This window comes from Leptonychotes weddellii, chromosome 13 (assembly GCF_054177405.1).
Source record: "Leptonychotes weddellii isolate Sample4059 chromosome 13, ASM5417740v2, whole genome shotgun sequence".
Classification (NCBI taxonomy): domain Eukaryota; kingdom Metazoa; phylum Chordata; class Mammalia; order Carnivora; family Phocidae; genus Leptonychotes; species Leptonychotes weddellii.
In genome coordinates this window covers 53,980,486-54,000,287 of record NC_138381.1, presented here as the reverse complement: position 1 = coordinate 54,000,287, position 19,802 = coordinate 53,980,486, and the positions used below count along the sequence as shown (strand labels likewise).

The following is a 19,802-nucleotide window of genomic DNA, read 5'->3' as shown; positions in this document are numbered from 1 at the left end:
GGCACATTCTGTATGGAGCACTGGGTGTTATGCACAAACAATGAATCATGGAACACTACATCTAAAACTAATGATGTAATGTATGGGGATTACATAAGAATAATAAAAAAAAAAAGGATGGCTGTTATCAGGAAAACCCAGGAAATAACGAATGTTGGTGAAGATGTGAAGAAATTGGAACCCTGTGCATTGCTGATGGGAATGTAAAATGGTACTGCTGCTAGGAAAACAGTATGGTTGGTTCCTCAAAAAATTAACCATAGAATTACCATATGATCCAGCAATTCCACTTGTGGTTTTAGACCCAAAATAATTAAAAGCAAAAATTCAAAGAGTTATTTATAAACCCCTGTTTATAGCAGCTTTATTCACAATAGCCAAAAGGTGGAAACAACCAAAATATCCATCAATGGATGAATGAATAAACAAAAAGTGACATATATCTACAATGGAAATTAGCCTTAAAAAGGAAGGGAATATTGACACGTACTACAACATTGGTGAACCTTAAAGATATTATGCTAAGTGAAAACAGGATACAATATTGTATCTGTCCACAAAAGGACAAATGTTGTATGATTCCAGTTATAAGAGGTACCTAGAATAGTCAAATTCATAGAGACAGAGAGTAGAATGATGGTTGCCAACAGGTCGGGGGGGCAAGGAATGGGAAGTTAGTGGTTAATGAGGCCAGCATTTCGATTTGAGAAGATGGAAAGGTTCTGGGAGATGGATGGTTGTGATAGTTGCACAACAATATGAATGTACTTAATGCCATAGAACACACTTTTAAATGATTAAGATGGCAAATTTCGTGTTCTATACATTTTGCCACAAGAAGACAAGTTGGTTTTGATTTCTCACTCGCCACCCACCCCCTAAAATGTACCAGATGGTCAGATTTAAAGGGAAAAAATGCAGTCACTGTGTTCCAGGTCTGCAAATAACACATCTTGATTGTTGGCATCATAAAGACAATCATTTGGAAGATAGGTGATCGTTTTTGTCTTTAATGCAGATGTTTTAGCGTCAAGCAGGTTCGACTTAACAGGAAATCTTTCTCAGTTTGGCTGTTCATTGACAATTGGGAAGGAGGAAAATACAAAGCGACTTCTCAAGTATAGAAGAGTCTGAAAATACCTGTCTTCAAGCCTGCAAGATTAAGAGCTGTCCTGTGGCCCTTTTCCCATAAGGCGTAGATTCAGTAGCACCTCTTGATGACCAGCCAGCACCCCCAGGGCGGTCCAAGGGGTTCAGGGTGCTTTTCTGTGGATCTGGGCTGATAGGCACTGCCATGAAGGAAGCCTCTCTCTTGGCATGTTTCCGCAGTCCAGGCTCTGCCCACAGCCTTGCAGATTCAGAAGAAATATATCACCCGACTCAGAGATGGTCAAACATGAGTGAGTGCTCCACAGTGACTGCATTAGCAGAAGAATGACAAATGGCGAAGGACTCATTTACAGGAAAGATTTCATTTTAGCAAGTAAAAGAAGATCTAAGAGATAAGCTCTTGTGATAAGCTCTTATTCTGTTTACTGCCTCCCTGCTTTCACCTCATGACATCAGAAGGAGCGGTGCACGGCCTAGGCAGCTTGGGCTGATGTCTGTACTTACCGGTGGTCCCCTCAGTGGACGGCTTCTGTCAGCTGAGCGAATGACCGAAGAGCGCAGAGAGTCATCATGCAGCAGTGGGCCTTTCTTCTATGTAGCACCTGGGGTCTTGCTGGAACCCAGTGGTGGGAAGTTGTGGAGAAGACCTTGCTGTGAGGGGTCTCATGGGTAAGGCCCCTTGTAGGAATCAGCTCCCGACCTTATGAGAAAGGTTCTGAAGAAATCGGAGGTAAATGCAACTTTGCTTAAGCCTTTCTGACGCTTCCAGTCTTTCCACTCAAAATGCCACCTTTGGTGACAGATGGTCACTACACTTTCGGTGAGCAAAGCCTAACGTACAGAGATGTGGAATCCCTATGCTGTACACCTGAAACGCAGGTAACAATGTGTGTCAGCTAGACTCAGAAACAGTTTTTTTGAAAAAGGCAAAATGCCACCTTTAAAATAGTCTTGTAAATAAACAAATAAGGAAATTTCAATGACTTTGTTATTTTAAAAGCGTGACTGAAAATTGTCCCCACTTTAGTTGTGTAAAACAGCAGGTAGCCATTACGTATAATGTTAAGAGCTACCATTTACTGAATACATATGTGCAAGGCATGGACTAAGGAATTTACATACATTGCTATAATTCAGGCTCACAACAAGCTCTTTTACAAATAAGGAAACTGAGGCGTGAAGAAACTAAACAAGCTTGCCTGAAGTCACAGATTGAAGAGTGGCAGGGCCAGGATTCTGGCCAAGTGCTTTCCCGACTCAAGAGTTCACTTGCCCTTACAGATCTGCCTCTGTGTCAAGAACTGTGTCGTCCATCCGGGTGGTATTAAGTTGTCATCAGATAATCAGTCATTACCTTTCTTGTTACAGAGCCTTTGTTCCAGGCAGAAAACTAGAGAGTAAGAAACATATATGCAAGGCCGGGCACATACAGAGAGGGACCCAACTGAATGCCTTTCTCGTAAGCATCCTAGATCAGGTGTGACAGTCCCCCATGTGTTGTCCTCAGTTTTAATGTGTGTCTCAAGTAACTGGGACTAATAATAGATACAACATGAGCGACTTGAGAATAATATACCTTAAAAAAAATGAACTAGAATTGATTCAAAGTGATCCTTAGAGTGATGTCACGACAAATCACATTCCATGCTTTCTTGAGTAGAACAAGGGGGAGGGGGGAGTGACAGCTTAACCTCGGGGGGGTTGTCCAGACTCCCTGTTTCCCCCAGCCCCCCATCCCATGGGGAGGTGTGGCACAGGGGCTATTCGGTTATGCACATCATCTCACGTGTTGGGATCAAGACCTCTTGTCAGGAAGTGTTCAGTAGATATATGATGAAGTAATGAACGAATGCTTCCCTTCCTTTTGGTGGGTATTCTAACAAGGAAACAGCTGTAAGGGAAGGAATTTGTTTAAGCCTGCATAAAAATATTAGCAAAATTTTATTCCTATTGCTCAAATTTCTATGAACTATTTTAAGTATTATCTTAATTCACAGCTTCTTCCAAGTATAATACCATGTAATAATATAAGCATTAGCCAGGAACAATGGAGACTTCTCTGTTGAGATAAAAATTGCTTCCATAATGAGGATCCAGAAATATTGCCATTTGAGTAAATCCCAGCTGTAGGATGAGCCCCTTCTCCCTGAAAATGTCACCACTAGTGTTTGGAGATGAAGAAACAGGGGTGTAGGCAAGAGGGCCCATGTCTTTGAGTTCAGCTAGCCACAGCTTTCTGAAAAGATAGTACAGGCCCCTTGGAGGACACTGGTCATGGGGTCAGATCATAGTCCAAGGACTTCACCTCACCTGGGGGGCAAGAATCATCGGGCTTCACCAGCAATGTGCGAGTTGGTGCTCCTGAGGACAGTCTGGTGATGGGCGGCATGGGACAGCCCCTGGGGTGTGGCCACTGCAGCTTATGGCATGAGGGCCTGAGTGAGGCAGGTCCCCTAACCATCAAATCGGCTGGGAGCCAGCCTTTCTAGAATTCTGGCCATCTTCTGGGTCTCAGTTCTCCATGTACCAGCACAGAACTAGAATGATAGCTTTTCTGGGCTGCTGACCCTAACTGTTCTCACCATGGCATCTTGTAGATCTTACAGTTTTCATGGTCTCCTGCGTACTGTGTGGGTGAAAGCCCTAAAAAATAAGTGTCCTGTAAAAATGAATAAATCAGGGGGCAGGGAGTTGTTAGTGGATGGTTAAATAAGCCATGTCGTTGTTAAAATATTAGTGATGGAGGGGCACCTGGGTGGCTCAGTCGATTGGGCATCTGCCTTCGGCTCAGGTCGTGATCCCGGGGTCCTGGGATGGAACCCTGTGCGGGCTTCTTGCTCAGTGGGGAGCCTGCTTCTCCCCCTGCCTGTGCTCTCTCTCTCTGACAAATAAATAAATAAAATCTTTAAAAATAAATAAATAAATAATAAATAAAATATTCATCATGGCAATGAGGGAGGTAGAGTGGGGCGAGGGGGCATGGTAAGAGGATGAGCCCCAGTGGCAGAGGAATATGAAGTTCTGGGAGAAGCTGATGAGCTCCCGTGCAAACAGCTTGGTGCTGGGATTCCATCGGAATCCAGGAGGCCCCCGTAACTGGGTACTGGAGCTCCTGGGAGGTGCAGTGGCGTGGATCCATCCCCACCAGGATGGCCCTGCAAGGAGGGGGGCGGGAGGGAGTGGCCCGGGGAGCCCGCAGCGAGAGCAGACGTGCCCCAGGCGGGGTCTGAGGACCTCCTCACATTTTACCAAACGCAGAGCTGGAGGCACCGCCGAGCTTGGGGCCACGTGGCACATACCAGGAAGGGAGGGTGGTGCCGAAGGCAGGAGAGCGGCCCCAGCGGTGCTTGGAGGAGGCCCGGTGAGAGGTCACAAAGCACCAAGTGGAACTGGTGACAGAACGCGGGTATGACTTCGGTGAATGGAGGCTCAAGACCACAAGGCGTGGTCTCTTCCAGGCAGTGTCCCAGTTTGGCTCATTTCTAGGGAAGTAAACCATTGAGGATGGCTATTTCCGCTTTCAGAAAATGTGCGAGCCCCTACTTCTGGGTCACCTCGCGTGGTGCTGTTATTTCTGGCCCTTAGGCGGCTCACTCTGCGTCAGCCTCCTGCTCTGGCTGTCGCCTGGTGCCAGTCCCCAGGGTCAGAGGGGTGGCCAGTGTGTGCAGGCGCAGGAGTGGCCCCAAGCTCACGTGACGGACACGAAGAGTTGCTGGGGCAGAATTACAAGTCAGAGAGCTATGCAAGGCTTCGTTTTCACGCTGTTTTCAATCTGAGAGTGGCGACAATCACCCAGAGGCATACTGATTGTTTCCCTTTGACCCTGAGGAAGCTGCGCCAGCTCCGTGCAGCTCTGGGCCTGGTGGCTGCCTGTGGGTGCAGGGCAGCTGCTTGATTAGATTCGACTTGGGGCCGTCTGTCACCTGTCGCCATGCCGGAGCCAAAATGGCCCATTACATGATTTCATAGTCAGACCCTAAGCCCCAACTTCCTCTAAGTGCAGCTGGGCCTGTTCATATTTTTGCCCCTGATTCCATGATGTCCTGCGGGTATCTTAGGAACAGGTTGTATGTACCGGACAAGCGCACTGTTTAGCTGTGAAGGGAGTGTTTGCATTAGAATTCTGGCCTACAAAAGGGAGCAAGAGAGGGTTGGCCTTCGCGTCCAAAGACGTCGGGGTGTTTTACCTGGCAGGCTGACTCGTGGGCGTTCTTAGACTTCAGGAGGCTCAGTGATGGCACAAAGTCATGTATGCATATTCCTAGGAATCCAAAAATACAGGCATCTCTCCCCACCACCACCACCACCACCAACCCAGCTGTCCTTACTCTCTTTCTTAGAGTAACAGGCCTTAAGCTAATATATAGCCCAACAGACGCTGGCAATAGCCAACAATTTGGGTTCAAAAGGGAGGACATATTGAAATGCCTTGTAAACAAATTTACGGAGTTAGAAATGACCCTTAATCACGTCTACTGTTTGCTCGTCACCTTGTGGGTCTGGTCAAACATTTTTGAAAAAGATATTAAACAACTAGATGTCCAGTTACATGTGCCTTATGAATAATATATAGACTCAAGAATAAACTCACTACAAGACACTCGAAGGGCGTTTGGGCTCTTGGAAACTCAGTTTGGGGTCTGAAAGCCAACCAGCGTGGCTAGCTAGTGTTTTCCTTCTAGTACTGCTGTTGCTTAGGTCCAAGCTGGTTGCAGTTCAGAAGGGTGTTGTCTGGCGCTCGGCCCCATGCCGCTAGCACCCATTGTGTGGGCAGGCCTCCGAATAAGAGCTTGGTTTCACCCAGACCCACGCAGATCCAGGTGGTGATTGAATGCAGTTTTGAATGCAGTTTCGAGGCCATTTTGAATGCATTGCAAACACACAGGTGTATAGTTCGGAAGATACTTGATTTCAGATCTATTTCAAATCTATTATGGCTGAGACCAAAACCTCCTACCTTTTCCTTGTGGTCACAATTCTCTGTTTGGATGTTAGGTGTGAAAAAGGACCAGTTCTTTGTCACTCCATGTTTTAAACAGGTCTGCTTCTGTCAAAGAGGAATGTGATCCCTTGATTCTGGGTGCTGTTGTATGAAACTAATGATTTTCTTGTGATGTTTCTTGTCCTCCCACTGCCAGGAAGGGCGCCTGTGGCCTTCAGGCAGCTCCGGGCCTCGGCCAGGGGCCTCAGAGGTAAGGAGTTGGGCAGGGGTGGGGGGTGGGCCGCTGGAGGTAGCTGCTGCACCCATGTCAGGGGAGGGAGGAGGGGAAAAAACACTGCAGCAAAACTGGTGGAAAGGCTAAGTGTATTACAGCATAGATTAAGAAATAATGCATTTCCCTTAAGGTGTATGCTGTAACTTTGGGTTAAAAAGGTGGGGACGAGTTTTGCCCTGGAATGTCCTAGAGATGATTCCTGCTTGTCTGAAGCTCCTTACAGAAACCAGGTTGAGAATCACTGATCTTTACATGGTCCCATAAGCTGCTAATAAGGAGGCTTGGCAGATGTGGGCATAGTTTATAAATACATCTCCAAGTTTAATAATATGATTTTTTTAAATAACATAATTTTTGCCTGTAAGTTAAAAATATGGTGTGAGAGAAGTTAGTGGAGATATATATCTTTAGATCTGTATATATCTCTTTCCTCTAGAAGAAATTTGGATGGTGGAATAGGTGAGAGGATTATGTAAGAAGAATAGTACTTGGATTCATTTTGGGAAAACAAATCTGTAATTATATTTACTTTGGAGTACAAAATATTTTTCATGTCAGTTACTAAAAATAACTACAGGAAACTTTTATCCAGAATGAAACAACTGGATAAGCCTAGAACCTAGAAGGAAAAAGAACTCACTTTTTCTGTATTTTCTTAAGTAATTGATAGATCAACGTGCTCCTGTAAATAATTCATAAATTGACCCAGTGCCTTGTACCTACCCCAAGTACCATTGTGTGCAATTAAACTTACATTTACAATGAAAACTCTGAGGGCCCCCCTACTCTTCTGAATCATAGGTGAGAGAGCAGGCAGCATGGTCCTTCTGCTCCAGGTGAAGGGGTGGGGGCCCAGAACTGTCACCAGGTGGTCAGGACTGCAGCGCCCCCCGAACAGTGTTCTTCCACCCCACCCCTGTTTACTGAACTCTGGAAATTGCTGTTGTATTCTACTGGAACCAGCAGAAAATGTATACATAGTGTACACCACAACTCCCATTAAACCAGTTAACCACAGTCTCCACTGTTGAACCATCCTAGATTACCTGTAGTTTGGCAAGATGAGTGGTGTAAGTCACAGGGAATAAGAAAACGACTTTTTTTTTTTTTCCCTGAAATAGACTTTTCCTGTTGTTTCCTGTTTTGAGGACTGTTTGAGGGCGCTTGGGTGGCTCAGTCATTAAGCGTCTGCCTTCAGCTCTGCCTTCAGCCCCGCATGGGGCTCCCTGCTCGGCAGAAAGCCCGCTTCTCCCTCTCCCACTCCCCCTGCTTGTGTTCCCTCTCTCGCTGTGTCTCTCTGTCAAATAAATAAAATCTTAAAAAAAAAAAAGCCTCCAAACTGCTGAGAACACAGACCAGGCATGAACTTTCTTGATACCATCACATTCGTGGTCCTTGTGTCGCGGATATCTTCAACCCTCTCCTCCTTTCCTTGCAGATCATGTATGCCCCGAGGTCCAGGGACAGGTTTACCGCCCCATCCTTTATCCAGAGGGACCGGTTCAGCCGTTTCCAGCCCACCTACCCCTACGTGCAGCACGAGATCGACCTTCCTCCCACCATCTCCCTGTCTGACGGGGAGGAGCCGCCTCCTTACCAGGGGCCCTGCGCCCTGCAGCTCAGGGACCCTGAACAACAGAGGGAACTCAACCGAGAATCTGTGCGGGCCCCGCCCAACCGAACCATATTCGACAGCGATTTGATAGACATTTCCGTGTGCAGTGGGGGCCCGTGTCCGCCGAGCAGCAACTCGGGCATAAGTGCCAGCACCCGCAGCAGTAACGGGAGGATGGAGGGGCCGCCCCCAACGTACAGCGAGGTGATGGGCCACTACCCGGGCGCCTCCTTCTTCCATCACCAGCACAGCAGCGCGCACCGGGCGAGCAGACTGCCGTTTCAGCAGGACAGCTCGGGGGGCACAGTGCTGCCCCTCCAGGGCAAAGACAGGAAGCCCGGCAACCTCGTCTGACCCGCCCACGTGCACAGGAGGAGGAAGACGCCGAGCAGGGAGGAGGGCCGCGCCGCCTCCGCACCTCCGGCACGGTGGTGGTCCGTCTCACCTGCTACAACGAAGTAAAACCAAATGTGCAAACGTGGTCTTTGTTTCTGATTCCTTTCAGGGGAATTGCATGCAGACTAGACTGAAATAATACAAACTTCCATCCGGTCTGACCGCGAACAGTGTTTATCTGGGGACAGGCGTCAGGACGGGGTGGGGTGGGGGCTGGTTTTGGCAAAGGGCGGGCTTGGGAACACAGAGAAAGGGATGCTTGGAAGAGATCATGAAATAAAACCCACAGAGGTATTTGATTTATTTAATTATGAAAGGAGACTTTTCAGAGAAAGAGGCCAGAATGGCCCGTTTTATAACTAATTGATAAAGAAGGATGCATTATTATATATTATCATGGGGAAGTATCGGCCAGTTTGCTTTTTCTCCCAAGGTGTGGAACTTTTATTTTGTTTTAAAAACATGATTCAAAATTCCTGTTTTGTGTGCCAAGGTATAAAGTGAAGAAGTTAGATGAATGCAAGGAGTTAATTTGTGTTGTGATGATGTGTTTTTAAAAAGTTGCACTATCTAAATGTTTATATATGAGGGGACTGTTCCATGTGAAGTTCTGTATGTTGTCTTCTCACCTGTGGATTATTATTAGGCTCGAGGAATACCTGGAGTGTTCCCCATAATCACGCGAGAAAAGATGTTTGGGGATGTAGCCTCACATACACCAACTTACCTAAATCTGGAAGCCATTCCTGTTGCAGGAGTTTGCTTCATATAGCAGTGCGCCACTGAAGTATTTGGAGACTTTTGGATGGAAGATAGGAAATACTAAATCCCAGCATTTCTGACTTGTTGAGTTACTCTGCTAGTCTTAGGCTGCATATTTGATTAACTTTGACCCCAACACATGCATTTATGTACCCGGTATCATGCAGTGCTGCCCATCCTCCCGCGGTGCAGTTTCTTCAGTAATTTAGAGGTTTTTTTTCCACTGTAGCATGAAATATACTCAGATACATACATTATTTTATGCAATAAATTGTTTAAAATGCAAGGTGGTTATTTTTAATACTGTTGAACTATGTGACTTCTCAGTGTATTCCCCGTTTTCTCTCTCCTTTTCTAGCTAGGTAGTTCAGTTCAGGCCTGGATGGCTGGTCAGGGCTCTCTGGAGGCTCTCCGCCGTGGCCCCCGAGGCGGCCTACCTGGCCACGGTGTGCAAGGCTTCTTCATGCGCAGGAGGCCCCTGGAGCGGATGAGAGCACGCCGAGGTGCCCCGCACCGGAACAAGCCCTTGCACGTCACTGCCCATGGCGCTGTGCTCTTGGAGGGATGCGGTGCTCAGAGCCCACCCCAGCTTCCGGGGGAGCGTCCTCGGCTCCCCAGACGGTTACCCAACAGTGCAGGGCAGGGAGCGACTGGAAGCGCACAGGATAAAAAGCACAACACGTAGTTCAATGCAACTAGAAGGCCAATTTTAAATATTGCTAGTCTTCGCTTTACTACTCCTGATATTTCCGAGCATTTGCTCTTCTGTAGAATAGATAACTTCCTCATGTGGAAGCCAGCATCTGGCCCGTGTGACAGCCATAGCCTGTGGGTTTGGCTGGCACCAGGCCTCAGGAGGGCTTGTCCCCTTTGGTCTCTGCATGTAAAACAGTGAATTTGGAATGATGGCTCAGTGACTCTGATCTCTGCAGTTTTCCTGCCGAATCGGCACACGTGTGTTCCTGTCTGTCTGTGGGTCTCTGGGGTGGTTTCTCAGGGAGGTGACTTGGTGCTGTGGGCTCAGAGCTGGAGAATGTCCTGTCCACTGCTCCTTTCTGCTACTTCTCTTGGTCAGGAGGTGGCTGGGTTTTGTTTTGTTTGGAGGCTCAGAATCTCCGTTGCACTCATCCATTTCACACAGTAACCTCCACAGAACTAGTCACTCTTCAGAGAGAGAGAGAAAAGGTGGGGCAGAAGCTGCCACTCAGGCCTCAGAGCCTGTTTGGAGGCTTGTGTTCCGGGGGCTGTCTCGGGGATTCCAAGACCGGGCAGATCCCTGGGAGCCCGGACTCAGACCCAGAGACTGCCTCTCCCGTGCCCCAGGCCCTCCCACAGCTCCGCTCGCTGCCTGGGTAACAGGCCTGCGCTTAAGCAAGCTGGGCATCCCCTTGGCATGAAGCCTCATGTGGCCCCGCAGGGGAATGTTAGCACCTGACCCAGTCAGGACCCCCCACGGGTGGGGGCTCAGGGTGGGCTAGGTGTCCTGTCAGATGCAAAAGGAGAAGGTTAGTCATCATTCCAAACCTCACCTGCAATTTTGGTAAAGTGGTGAACCCGCCTTATATAGCTCTTGCTCAAAACGGTTTCACGGTCCTTTTCCTACCTGCTACCGGAATGAGCTGCGGTCGGAAACTGGTAAATTCCCTAGTCACTTGGCAAGTTCATGAATGTTTTGCAGATGTCCACAGTAATTGGCAAAGCAATTATTTAATTCAAATAACTTTAATCGTCCTTCAAAGGAGTTCCTCCCGTTCGGCCACCCTAGAGAATTGCCCTTGGAGTTAAATAGTTATTTCAGGACACAGACCTATCAAACCATGACTTGATGGTCTTTGAGGCTGGACCTCTGCGATGAATTAGTTTGAAAGCTAAGGTCATGAATTGAATTAATAGTCAATTCCCTTCGACATGGGGAAAAGGTGATTTAGATCCGTGGCTTCTTGGAAGGTGTGGCTGCCCTGTTCACACCACATTACTGGCCGGGTGAGGGACAAGAGGTGATGTGAGGAGGCAGCTTGTACAGGGGCCCAATGTTCAAGAAGCCCACGTGCTTAGGAGACCCTATGGTCTGGCTTGGGAACCTGTGATGTAGGCAATCCGTGGTAGGTTTATTATTTCAGTAGAGAGTTAGGATAAAGGATTGCATTGTTCAAAGGAGCAGTGGGTGGAAACTGGTGCTCCCGGGCATCCAGCTGCCATCCCCGGACTTCCAGAAGTAGGAAACCCAAGGCATGTTGAATCCCGTTTCTAGGAACACAGTCTTCAGGGGTGTATTTGCTTTTTCAGGAGATCTGTGTTCTTCAGTTGCCAAAGCAGTCCTTAGTACAAATGAGATTTTGCTAAACAAACTGTGTAATTAAGTAAACATTGCTCCATTCTTTGTGTCCCTGACCAAAAGTTAGTGTTAAGGAGTTTGACAAGCATGCCTTCTGTCCTTCCCCGCCGCATAGGCACATGGACACACAGCCCACAAGAAATTTCAAGATAGCTGAAGAGAGTATTTAAAACTTGCAAAGACTTGTCCTGAAGAGGACTTCACGTGTATCTGCTGATTTTAGCTCAAACTCTTTGGGGAGGACAGGGGCTGGGAGGCCTTCAGAAGCACTGGCGTAGGAATGTGGTGCACAGATGAGCACGCCTCGGGCTTCTGAACATCTTCATTTGATCTTCTTCACTTTTAGTCTACTTTCGTAAGAATGAGAAGGGCTCAAATGGCACGCACTGCTAGAAAGCTGCACTGACCTGGAAGAATCCGGTCAAATCACAGCCTTCCCTCAGAAGCAGAGTTGTCCCCCTTGACAGGGCCCTCCTGCACCATCTGTCCAGTTGCTTTTCTGACTAGGGGGTGCCTGTAGAAGGGTCCTGGTGGGGTCCTCTGGGGCAGGGCTGGGGGCCTCCCCCAGCCCCGTGCTCCCTGCCTGCAGCCTCCATCTGGTGTTGGCCGTGCCGGGGCTCCTGCGTGAGGTTCGCTATGTAGAGCAGCACCATTAACTGCATGTTGTCTCATATGCCGTTCATTTCTCTTCAGATTTCCAAAGCTCAGCAGTGTGCAAAGGGGGTGGGGGGGAGGGAAATTGGGAAGGACACTTGGTTTTTAACTTTGCGGTTTTGTCTGTGGCTAAAACAAGACATATGCCCACGCTTGGCACCAAGCCTTTGTATGGTGACACGCCCCCCCAAGGCCACCTCCCCTCTCTGCCAGGGCCCCCAATCCTAGCTGAAGGGTCCGACACGGGCTCCGTTCTGCTGACGCTCACCCAGATTACTTGGCCTTTGTGAACCTAAATGAAATGACATGATTGGGTGACGGGCTGGCGGGTCTCCCCTCCTCAGTGGGAGCCACACGGTATCCACCAGTGCCCACCAAAGTCACAGATGAAGAAACCGCTTTGACCCCAGACCACAAAAGCTAGTCTCGGCAGCTTTGCAGCTCCCTTGACTGGCACCAGCTGCCAAGGCCAGCCAGGGGACTTTGCAAAATACTCCTGCCTCGCCATACCCTGCATTTTTCAGGACCCAAGATTTCAGCCGAGGTTATTTTACCACCCAAAGTACTGTGTCTTTCGCATAGCTCAAGTTTGTGATTTACTGCCAGGCTTAGACGGTTGTTTGTGGCGGCGGCTTTCCAGGCCATCAGGATGCTGGGGTGTGTGAGTCAGAATGCCTTGCCAAGAAAGCGCGGCCTTCCTCTGATCCTCTTTCCTTCCTCGGCCTGTGCTTGTTTGTGTGCAGTGTGGTGGGGGTGCCAACGCCCTACCCGCATGTCGCGTCGCCCGTGGCGTTCCAAAGAGCTCTGCATGCCGGGGGCTCCTGCTGACTTCAGCAGGCCCAGGAACTGAGCCCCCCACCACCACACTCTGCCCCCACCTTTGTTGTGCCTCACTTACAATGGTGCTTTTTCAGTTGTCTGTCTTCTCTTATGTTTTTATTTGTAAGGTGCTGTATATAACTTGAATATATTATGCACATATCCTACCCAATGGGTAGAACAAAAGATTGTTAATACTGTAATATAATGTATAGATACTGATTTTAACAGAAATGGCATAGAATTTGTGAATGCCTATGTGCTTTGTCCTCTTTTGTAAGGAAATTTGCAAATGGATGCATACAAATAAAAGTCTATGTAGTTTATTTTCCTATTAAATATCAATATTATAACACAAGGGAAAGAAGTCTGAACAAGCAAGCCACTGTTTATGACCAGCATATGTATAGCAATTGAGAGTTGCATCTTTGCTGTGAAAACCCTTTATTAAAAAAAATAATTTAAAAAGAATCCCACAGCTTTTTGGTTGCCACTAGATGCTTCTCATTTTCATCTCTTTAGTAAGGCTCAGTTGGACCAGTGGTAGAGTCAGAAAAAAAAAAAGTTTTTTTCACCTTTGCTTTATGAAAAGATATCTCATGTTGTAGAATAGTGGAGATGTCAGGCCCCAGGGAGAAGCACGTACTTTGTTAAAATTGCAGAAATTATGTCCAAGTTCAGTAAATTGGCCAGCAGCAGAGGACTTTGTTCCGTACAGAGGCGTTGGCAGCCGTCTGTGTCCCTAGTCTCTCTGTGCCTTTTTCTTTGACAAACTGAAGCTGTGGAGCCAATGAACGAATGCGTGTGTAGGGCAAGAGTATCTCAGGAAAAACAAATCCACTTAGGAGAAGACCCCACTCTTAGAAAAACTGTTTTGTTTTGGGTTATCATTCACAGAGAATTAGCTATCAGCCAGTCAAGTGAAGAATCTTCTATCCGTTCCTGTTGGTGTGTCGTGGTGATCTTGACAAGCTAGGTTTTGCCAGCAGTTAGGGACGACGTTTTCAGTCGCATGCTCTGTCACACCTCTTACGCAGCATCTATCCGTTCAGCTCAGTGTTGTGTCCGTTGTGACCTCTGCATTTATCTTCAAATATCCTAATACTAAAAAAGGAAAAAGCCTTTCACGTGTTTACCAAAACCGCGGTTGAATCATGGGTGTGTGCCTCCTTTCCAGTGTCGTCCTTAAAGGCAGTCAGGGAAATTTTGCCCATCTGATCCATATTTCCACTCTATTCTGTCACCAGAAGATATTAATTCTAATAAAACCCATGTTTTTTATTTGCTCTGTGGCGTATGTTCTGATTTTGAAAATCACGAGAGAATCGTGCCCTTACCCTCCAGAAAGCAGACTATTACAGATTCTCCTTACATTGAGAACACCTCTACAATGCAACTCTTGTTGCTGAAGGATGAAAAGTCAGCCCTTCTCGCACTGTCTGTTCTGAAAGGGCATGACAAGATAGCTATCTCCTGGGGGCTCTGTCCCGTCCAGCCCCCGTCTGCTTCCCTTGTGAACTGCAGGGGCTCCTTGTGGTTCTGGTTTGACATTAGGAGCCAAGGCCCTCTGCTGTCAGGAGCAACACTCCCACCCTCCTGGTTCCTTCTCTTGGGAGAACTGTTGAGCATGAGTGTCAATCAGAGAATGTTCTAGACTCAGAGGTACTAAAGTGTGTTACCACACCATTGCTTCCTTTCTACAGAACTAACTGAGGCTTACACTTTACTGTTAATGGTACTGGTTCATCTTAATGTGCTTGTTGGTATCTTGCTATTTTTCATTTCATGGCTTTCAAAGATCACATTTTGTAATTGACTTTGTCTAGTGGAAAGCTATTTTTAAGTGTGTACAACACTATTCATAGCATTGAGTTCATTTTTTTATTATAAAGCAGCCAACTAAAAAAGTACAACTGTATTCAAACTTTTCAGTAGTTCATGTGAGCTCTGATAACCAGAGTCCTTAAAGTCTGTAACAGCCCTTTGTGCTTACTTTTCAACATAATTCCAAGTTATATACAGAGAAATATTTCCAACTGTTGTGTATCTGCCTCTTTTAACTGAGCAATGGTGATGTAGTTCTTAGACCTAAGGTCTGTAATTGCAATACTTTTAAAGAAAGATGTTGCTCTAAGTGCTGTTTGTTAGTTATGAAATCAGCTTTTTCTGCTTGTTCTTAATGCTGTGGTCAAACCATAGCACAAAATCATTAAAAATAATCAGTGATATACATGTGTGTCCTGTTTTTCTTTTTTGCAATCTTTCAAAAACAAAGCACATATGTGTGGGCGGGGGGGATCTACATGCGTTTTAAAATCCAGTCTCAAAGAAACACTATTCTTATGGTTTCCCAGCTAACCTTTCCTCAAGCCCAGGTTCTACATAGAAATGTTCAGGGATTGCCCACAGATCTCATCATGGGAGGAGCCATTGAGAATGGCTTCACCTGAGCTGAGGTGCCCAAGGGCTGTGTAGCTGTCTCCCAGTTTCGGGATGGCTGTCACAGAGAAACAGAAATCAGCTAAGCCCAAAACACGAACAAGATTTCTAGCAATGGGTCCACAATAGCCAAACTCTGGAAGGAGCCAAGATGCCCTTCAACAGATGAATGGATAAAGAAGATGTGGTTCATATGTACAATGGAATATTAACTCAGCCATCAGAAAGGATGAATACCCACCATTGCATTGACATGGTTGGAACTGGAGGGGATTATGCTAAGTGAAATAAGTCAAGCAGAGAAAGATATCATATGGTTTCACTCATATGTGGAATATAAGAAACAGTGCAGAAGATCATAAGGAAAGGGAGGGAAAACTGGATGGGAAGAAATCAGAGAGAGAGACAAACATGAGAGACTCTTAACTATGGGAAACAAACTGAGGGTTGCTGAAGGGGAGGTGGGTGGGGGATGGGGTGCCCGGGTGATGGGCATTAAGGAGGGCACATGTGATAAGCACTGGGTGTTATAGGCAACTAATGAATCATTGAACACTACATCAAAAACTAATGATGTACTATATATGCTGGCTAACTGAATATATATATATAAAAAAAAAGATTTCTAGCAATGGGAACGGTTCAACCCGGAGACAGATGCCTCAGAGGTTTAAGGTCCTTGGCATTAGAGGTTCTCAGTCTGTGACCACGTAGCAAAAGGACTCTAAATTTCCTTCACTGAGAGATTAGAATAATATCTCTAAGCTCTAATTACATATACAGATTCACAGGTAACATAATTGTGTATGCACAAAACCTCAAACAATCTTCCAAATTACTAGAATAAGTGAAGTGAACATGGTTGCAAAAAACACAATTATTTTTGCATGTCTATGTTAGTAATGAGCTTCGGAAACAAATGAACTTTGGAAACTGAAATCTTAAAAATGCCATGTAAATAATTTTTGGTAACACCCATTTTAGACTCTCAATTTTTTTCTTGAGAGAGTGAGAGAGAGAGAGAGAGAGAGATGGGGAGGGGCAGAGGGAGAGGGAGAATCTTAAGCAGGCTCCATGCCCGCCTGACATGAGGCTCTATCTCATGACCCTGAGATCATGACCTGAGCCGAAATGAAGAGTTGGATGCAAAACTGACTGAGGCACCCAGGTGCCCCTGAATTAATTTCTTTAAAATTGTTTTGTAAAGGGGATTAAAACAGTGTAAGGAGGAAAACAGCTATAAGAAAAGAATTTCTTTTCCTCAAAACAGCAAATAGTCATTGATAGATCATCCTATGCTCTGGAATAAATAATCTCTTATTGGGTAGATCATTCAAGAAATATTAAAAAATATCCCCAAACTTGCTATCCCTGAGTGAAGCTAAGACTAGTATAAACTTTCCTCATGGAGAAACTTCTGCATAGGAATGAGGGGGTTCAGGGCTTGAGATGCCTCCTTGATCCTGTTCAGTAAATCCTGGGGTCTGCAAAGAAACAGCTCCCTACCCCCACTCCCCCTCTGCCACAGGGAATCTATACCAAGCGCCCCCTGGTAGCTGTCTCCGTGTGGGGTTCCCTGAAAGCAAAATCTGAGAAGAGGATCTCCATGCAGGTAGCTTGCCTAGGAGCTGTTCTCAGAGGACGAAGCAGGTAATGAGAGAGGAGACAGGCAAAGGTGTTCACACTGGTTTCCACTGTAGGTGACTGGGGCTCAAGATGGTGCCAAGAAGGAGGGGAGGCGGGGGCACCAATCTCCACTGTTGAGGGTTGCCCTTTGGGATTATCTTCCCAGACACCCTGGGTGGAAACAAACTGAAGACTTCTGGAGAAGCCCTGAGGCAGAAAAACCCAGACACCTGATGTCTGGAAGCTGCCAGCATGCGTAGCAGCTAACCCTCCCAGCTGGAGCTGAAATGACTGTGGCCAAGGAGCACAGGAGTGGAACTCACACGCTTCTGCCATGGTGCACACCGCACTCAAGTAGGTCCTTGAAAGATCCAGGCACTGCTGGCAGGGGAGAGAAAGCCCCAGTTCTGGACCCGCCATTTTCCCAGAGAGGCTTACACTCAGCACAGGACATGAACGGAGCCCAACATCTCCCCTTCTTGATGATGACCTCTGCTGCTGCCTGGGCTTCCTTGTGTCCCAACCTGGGGGGCACAGTACTTCAGTGCTGCCAAAACATGCCTGCCGGGACCCCAAACCCCTCCAATCTCTGGCTTCCTTTGACCAACTTATTCTGTTTATTAGCTTGTTTGTGAAACAGCAGGGCTGCTGGCTGCTAAGCAGAGCAACTAGTAATCACACTCCTCCGGCTGCCCACTTCCTGCCCCCTTAGGAGAACATTTGGAAACACAGGGCATCCTCTCCCAGAGATCCACTCATAGTGAGCCTTGAAATAAAACACCGTATTTGTGACTCTCCATGCTGGTACTTGCACATAACATTCTGTAATGAGTCTGTTACTTAGAACATCATAATTAGATTGCTCGTTACGCTGTTTTGCTTTGGATTCTAATTCCGATGTTCGTTTTAAAATAGCAGCCCCAAAGTAAAAACTTTGCATTCGTGAAGTTCTTTGCTTTAACATCATGCTCTGTTCAGACTTCAGCTTTTACAAACCTCATTCGTCCTCCTTTACACACTTTTCTAAAAAGTCAGAAATGGCAAAGCTACAGTTTTAATCATTTGAACACAGCATAGTGGTAACTGAAATGTAGACTTTCAAAAGGCCTCATCAGGAAGCCTGCACATATATTTACAGATACCTGTATATAGTAGCTCCTGTATAACTTAACCTGTTTACAAAGCCATTTGCATTTAGAGTTGTATTGTGGCTACTGTTACCATGCATCTCTAAGCACCAAAGTTTCTAGCAAGCCACGCTAACAGAGGAAGCATGCTTTAACGCCAGAGTACAAAGGTCAGTCTCCCCCACTGTGTGGGCCAGGTGACCCCAATGCCCCCTCACTTGCTGTCTTCCCTGAGGGAGGGCACTCCCAACTTTGGCATGGACTCTAAGGTGATTTGGCATCTGTCCCACTTCTGTAAGATTTCCTACTTACAATTAAAGGGCAGCACAGATTTTGGAGCCTATAGACCTGGGTGGTTCAAATATTAGCCTTATCTCAAATTAATGTGCTTGATGGGCTACTGCTTTTAAATGTTACCTGTCCAACAGGAACACCCATGGAAAGACTGGAGGACAGAGTGTGCTTGCCATGCAGGGCCCTCAATGAAAGGAGCTGCTATTTTTATAACATCCATATTCTAGATTTAATTTAAAAACATTTGCCCAATTACTATAGATGTGTAGACAGTACTTTACCTTGGAGTGCTGTCTACACTCACTACTACAGCTTAAAATGCCACTGAAAGAAACAGGCACCAGAGTAATTTAAAAGGGGAAATAAAAGTTTCTTGAGACAAACAAAAATGGAAACACAAAATATCAGAATCTATAGGATGCAGCAAAAGCAGTTCTTACAGGGACATTCATAGCAATAAACACCCACAATAACAAATAAACAATCTACCTCTATGCCTTAAGGAACTAGAGAAAGAACAAACTGAGCCCAAACTTAGCTGAAAGAAGGAAATAATAAAAATCAGAGCAGACCACTGAGGGACGTCACTCCGGTGGCTAAGCGGGGGGTGGAACCCTCACGGGACAGTGTGGTCTCAGGACCCTCGGGGTCACAGAAAGACCGGGGGTGCCTGAGTGTGGCAGAGCTCCCAGGTAACACAGCAGGGAAGCCAGCTGCAGAGGCGGAGCCCAGGCGGGGGCTCTCAGCTCGGGGTTGTCATAAACCGTGATCTGCGGCACAGTCGGGCCACTGCTCCTCCAGCAGGGACCCAACAAGCGGCAGATCCGGGGAGACTCACCTTCCTCCCCCGGGAGGAGTGGCGTGGGAGCACACCACAGGGATCTGCTGGGTTTGGAGACTCCACCCGGGGTCGGGTGCCAGAGATAGAAACACACCGTCACAGGCCGGGTGAGCACGGAGTGCGGCCGGAGACCGGGGAGCCAGGAGTGACTGACTGCTTTTCTCTGGGGGCGCACTGAGGAGTGGGGCCCCGAGCTCTCGGCTCCTCCGGGGCGGAGATTGGGAGGCCGCCATTTTCACTCTCCGCCTCCAAAGCTGCACGGAAAGCTTGCAGGGAACAAAAGCTCCCGAGAGCAAACCCGAGCAGATTACTTAGCCGGGAGGGGGCAAGGGCAGGGCAATTCCGCCTCCGGCAAAGACATTTGGGAACCATGGCAACAGGCCCCTCCCCCAGAAGATCAGCGAGAACAGCCAGCCAAGACCAAGTTTACCGATCAATGAGAACGGCAGAACTCCAGTGCTAGGGGAATACTACACATAGAATTCATGGCTTTTTTACCATGATTCTTTAGTCTTTCAAAGTTAATTTTTTTTTTTAACTGTCTTTTTTTCTTTTTCTTTTTTTTTTT

The 19,802-nt window shown here is 46.9% G+C and overlaps 1 protein-coding gene across 11 annotated transcripts in view; it reads left to right on the top strand.

Annotated features, from left to right (window-relative positions):
* Window positions 1–15,137, top strand: part of LDLRAD4 (low density lipoprotein receptor class A domain containing 4) — a 397,933-nt gene extending 382,796 nt beyond the window's left edge. For 9 of the 11 annotated variants that reach the window (XM_081802607.1, XM_081802606.1, XM_081802604.1 and 6 more), the window contains 2 exons: window positions 6,249–6,302; window positions 7,765–15,137. In XM_081802607.1, coding sequence (XP_081658733.1) covers window positions 6,249–6,302; window positions 7,765–8,295 — 585 coding nt within the window. In that variant the 3' untranslated portion in view covers window positions 8,296–15,137. The remainder of the gene's footprint in view (window positions 1–6,248; window positions 6,303–7,764) is intronic. The other 2 variants (XM_081802605.1, XM_006744837.3) reach the window with 1 other exon arrangement.
* The last annotated feature ends 4,665 nt before the right edge of the window (window positions 15,138–19,802 follow it).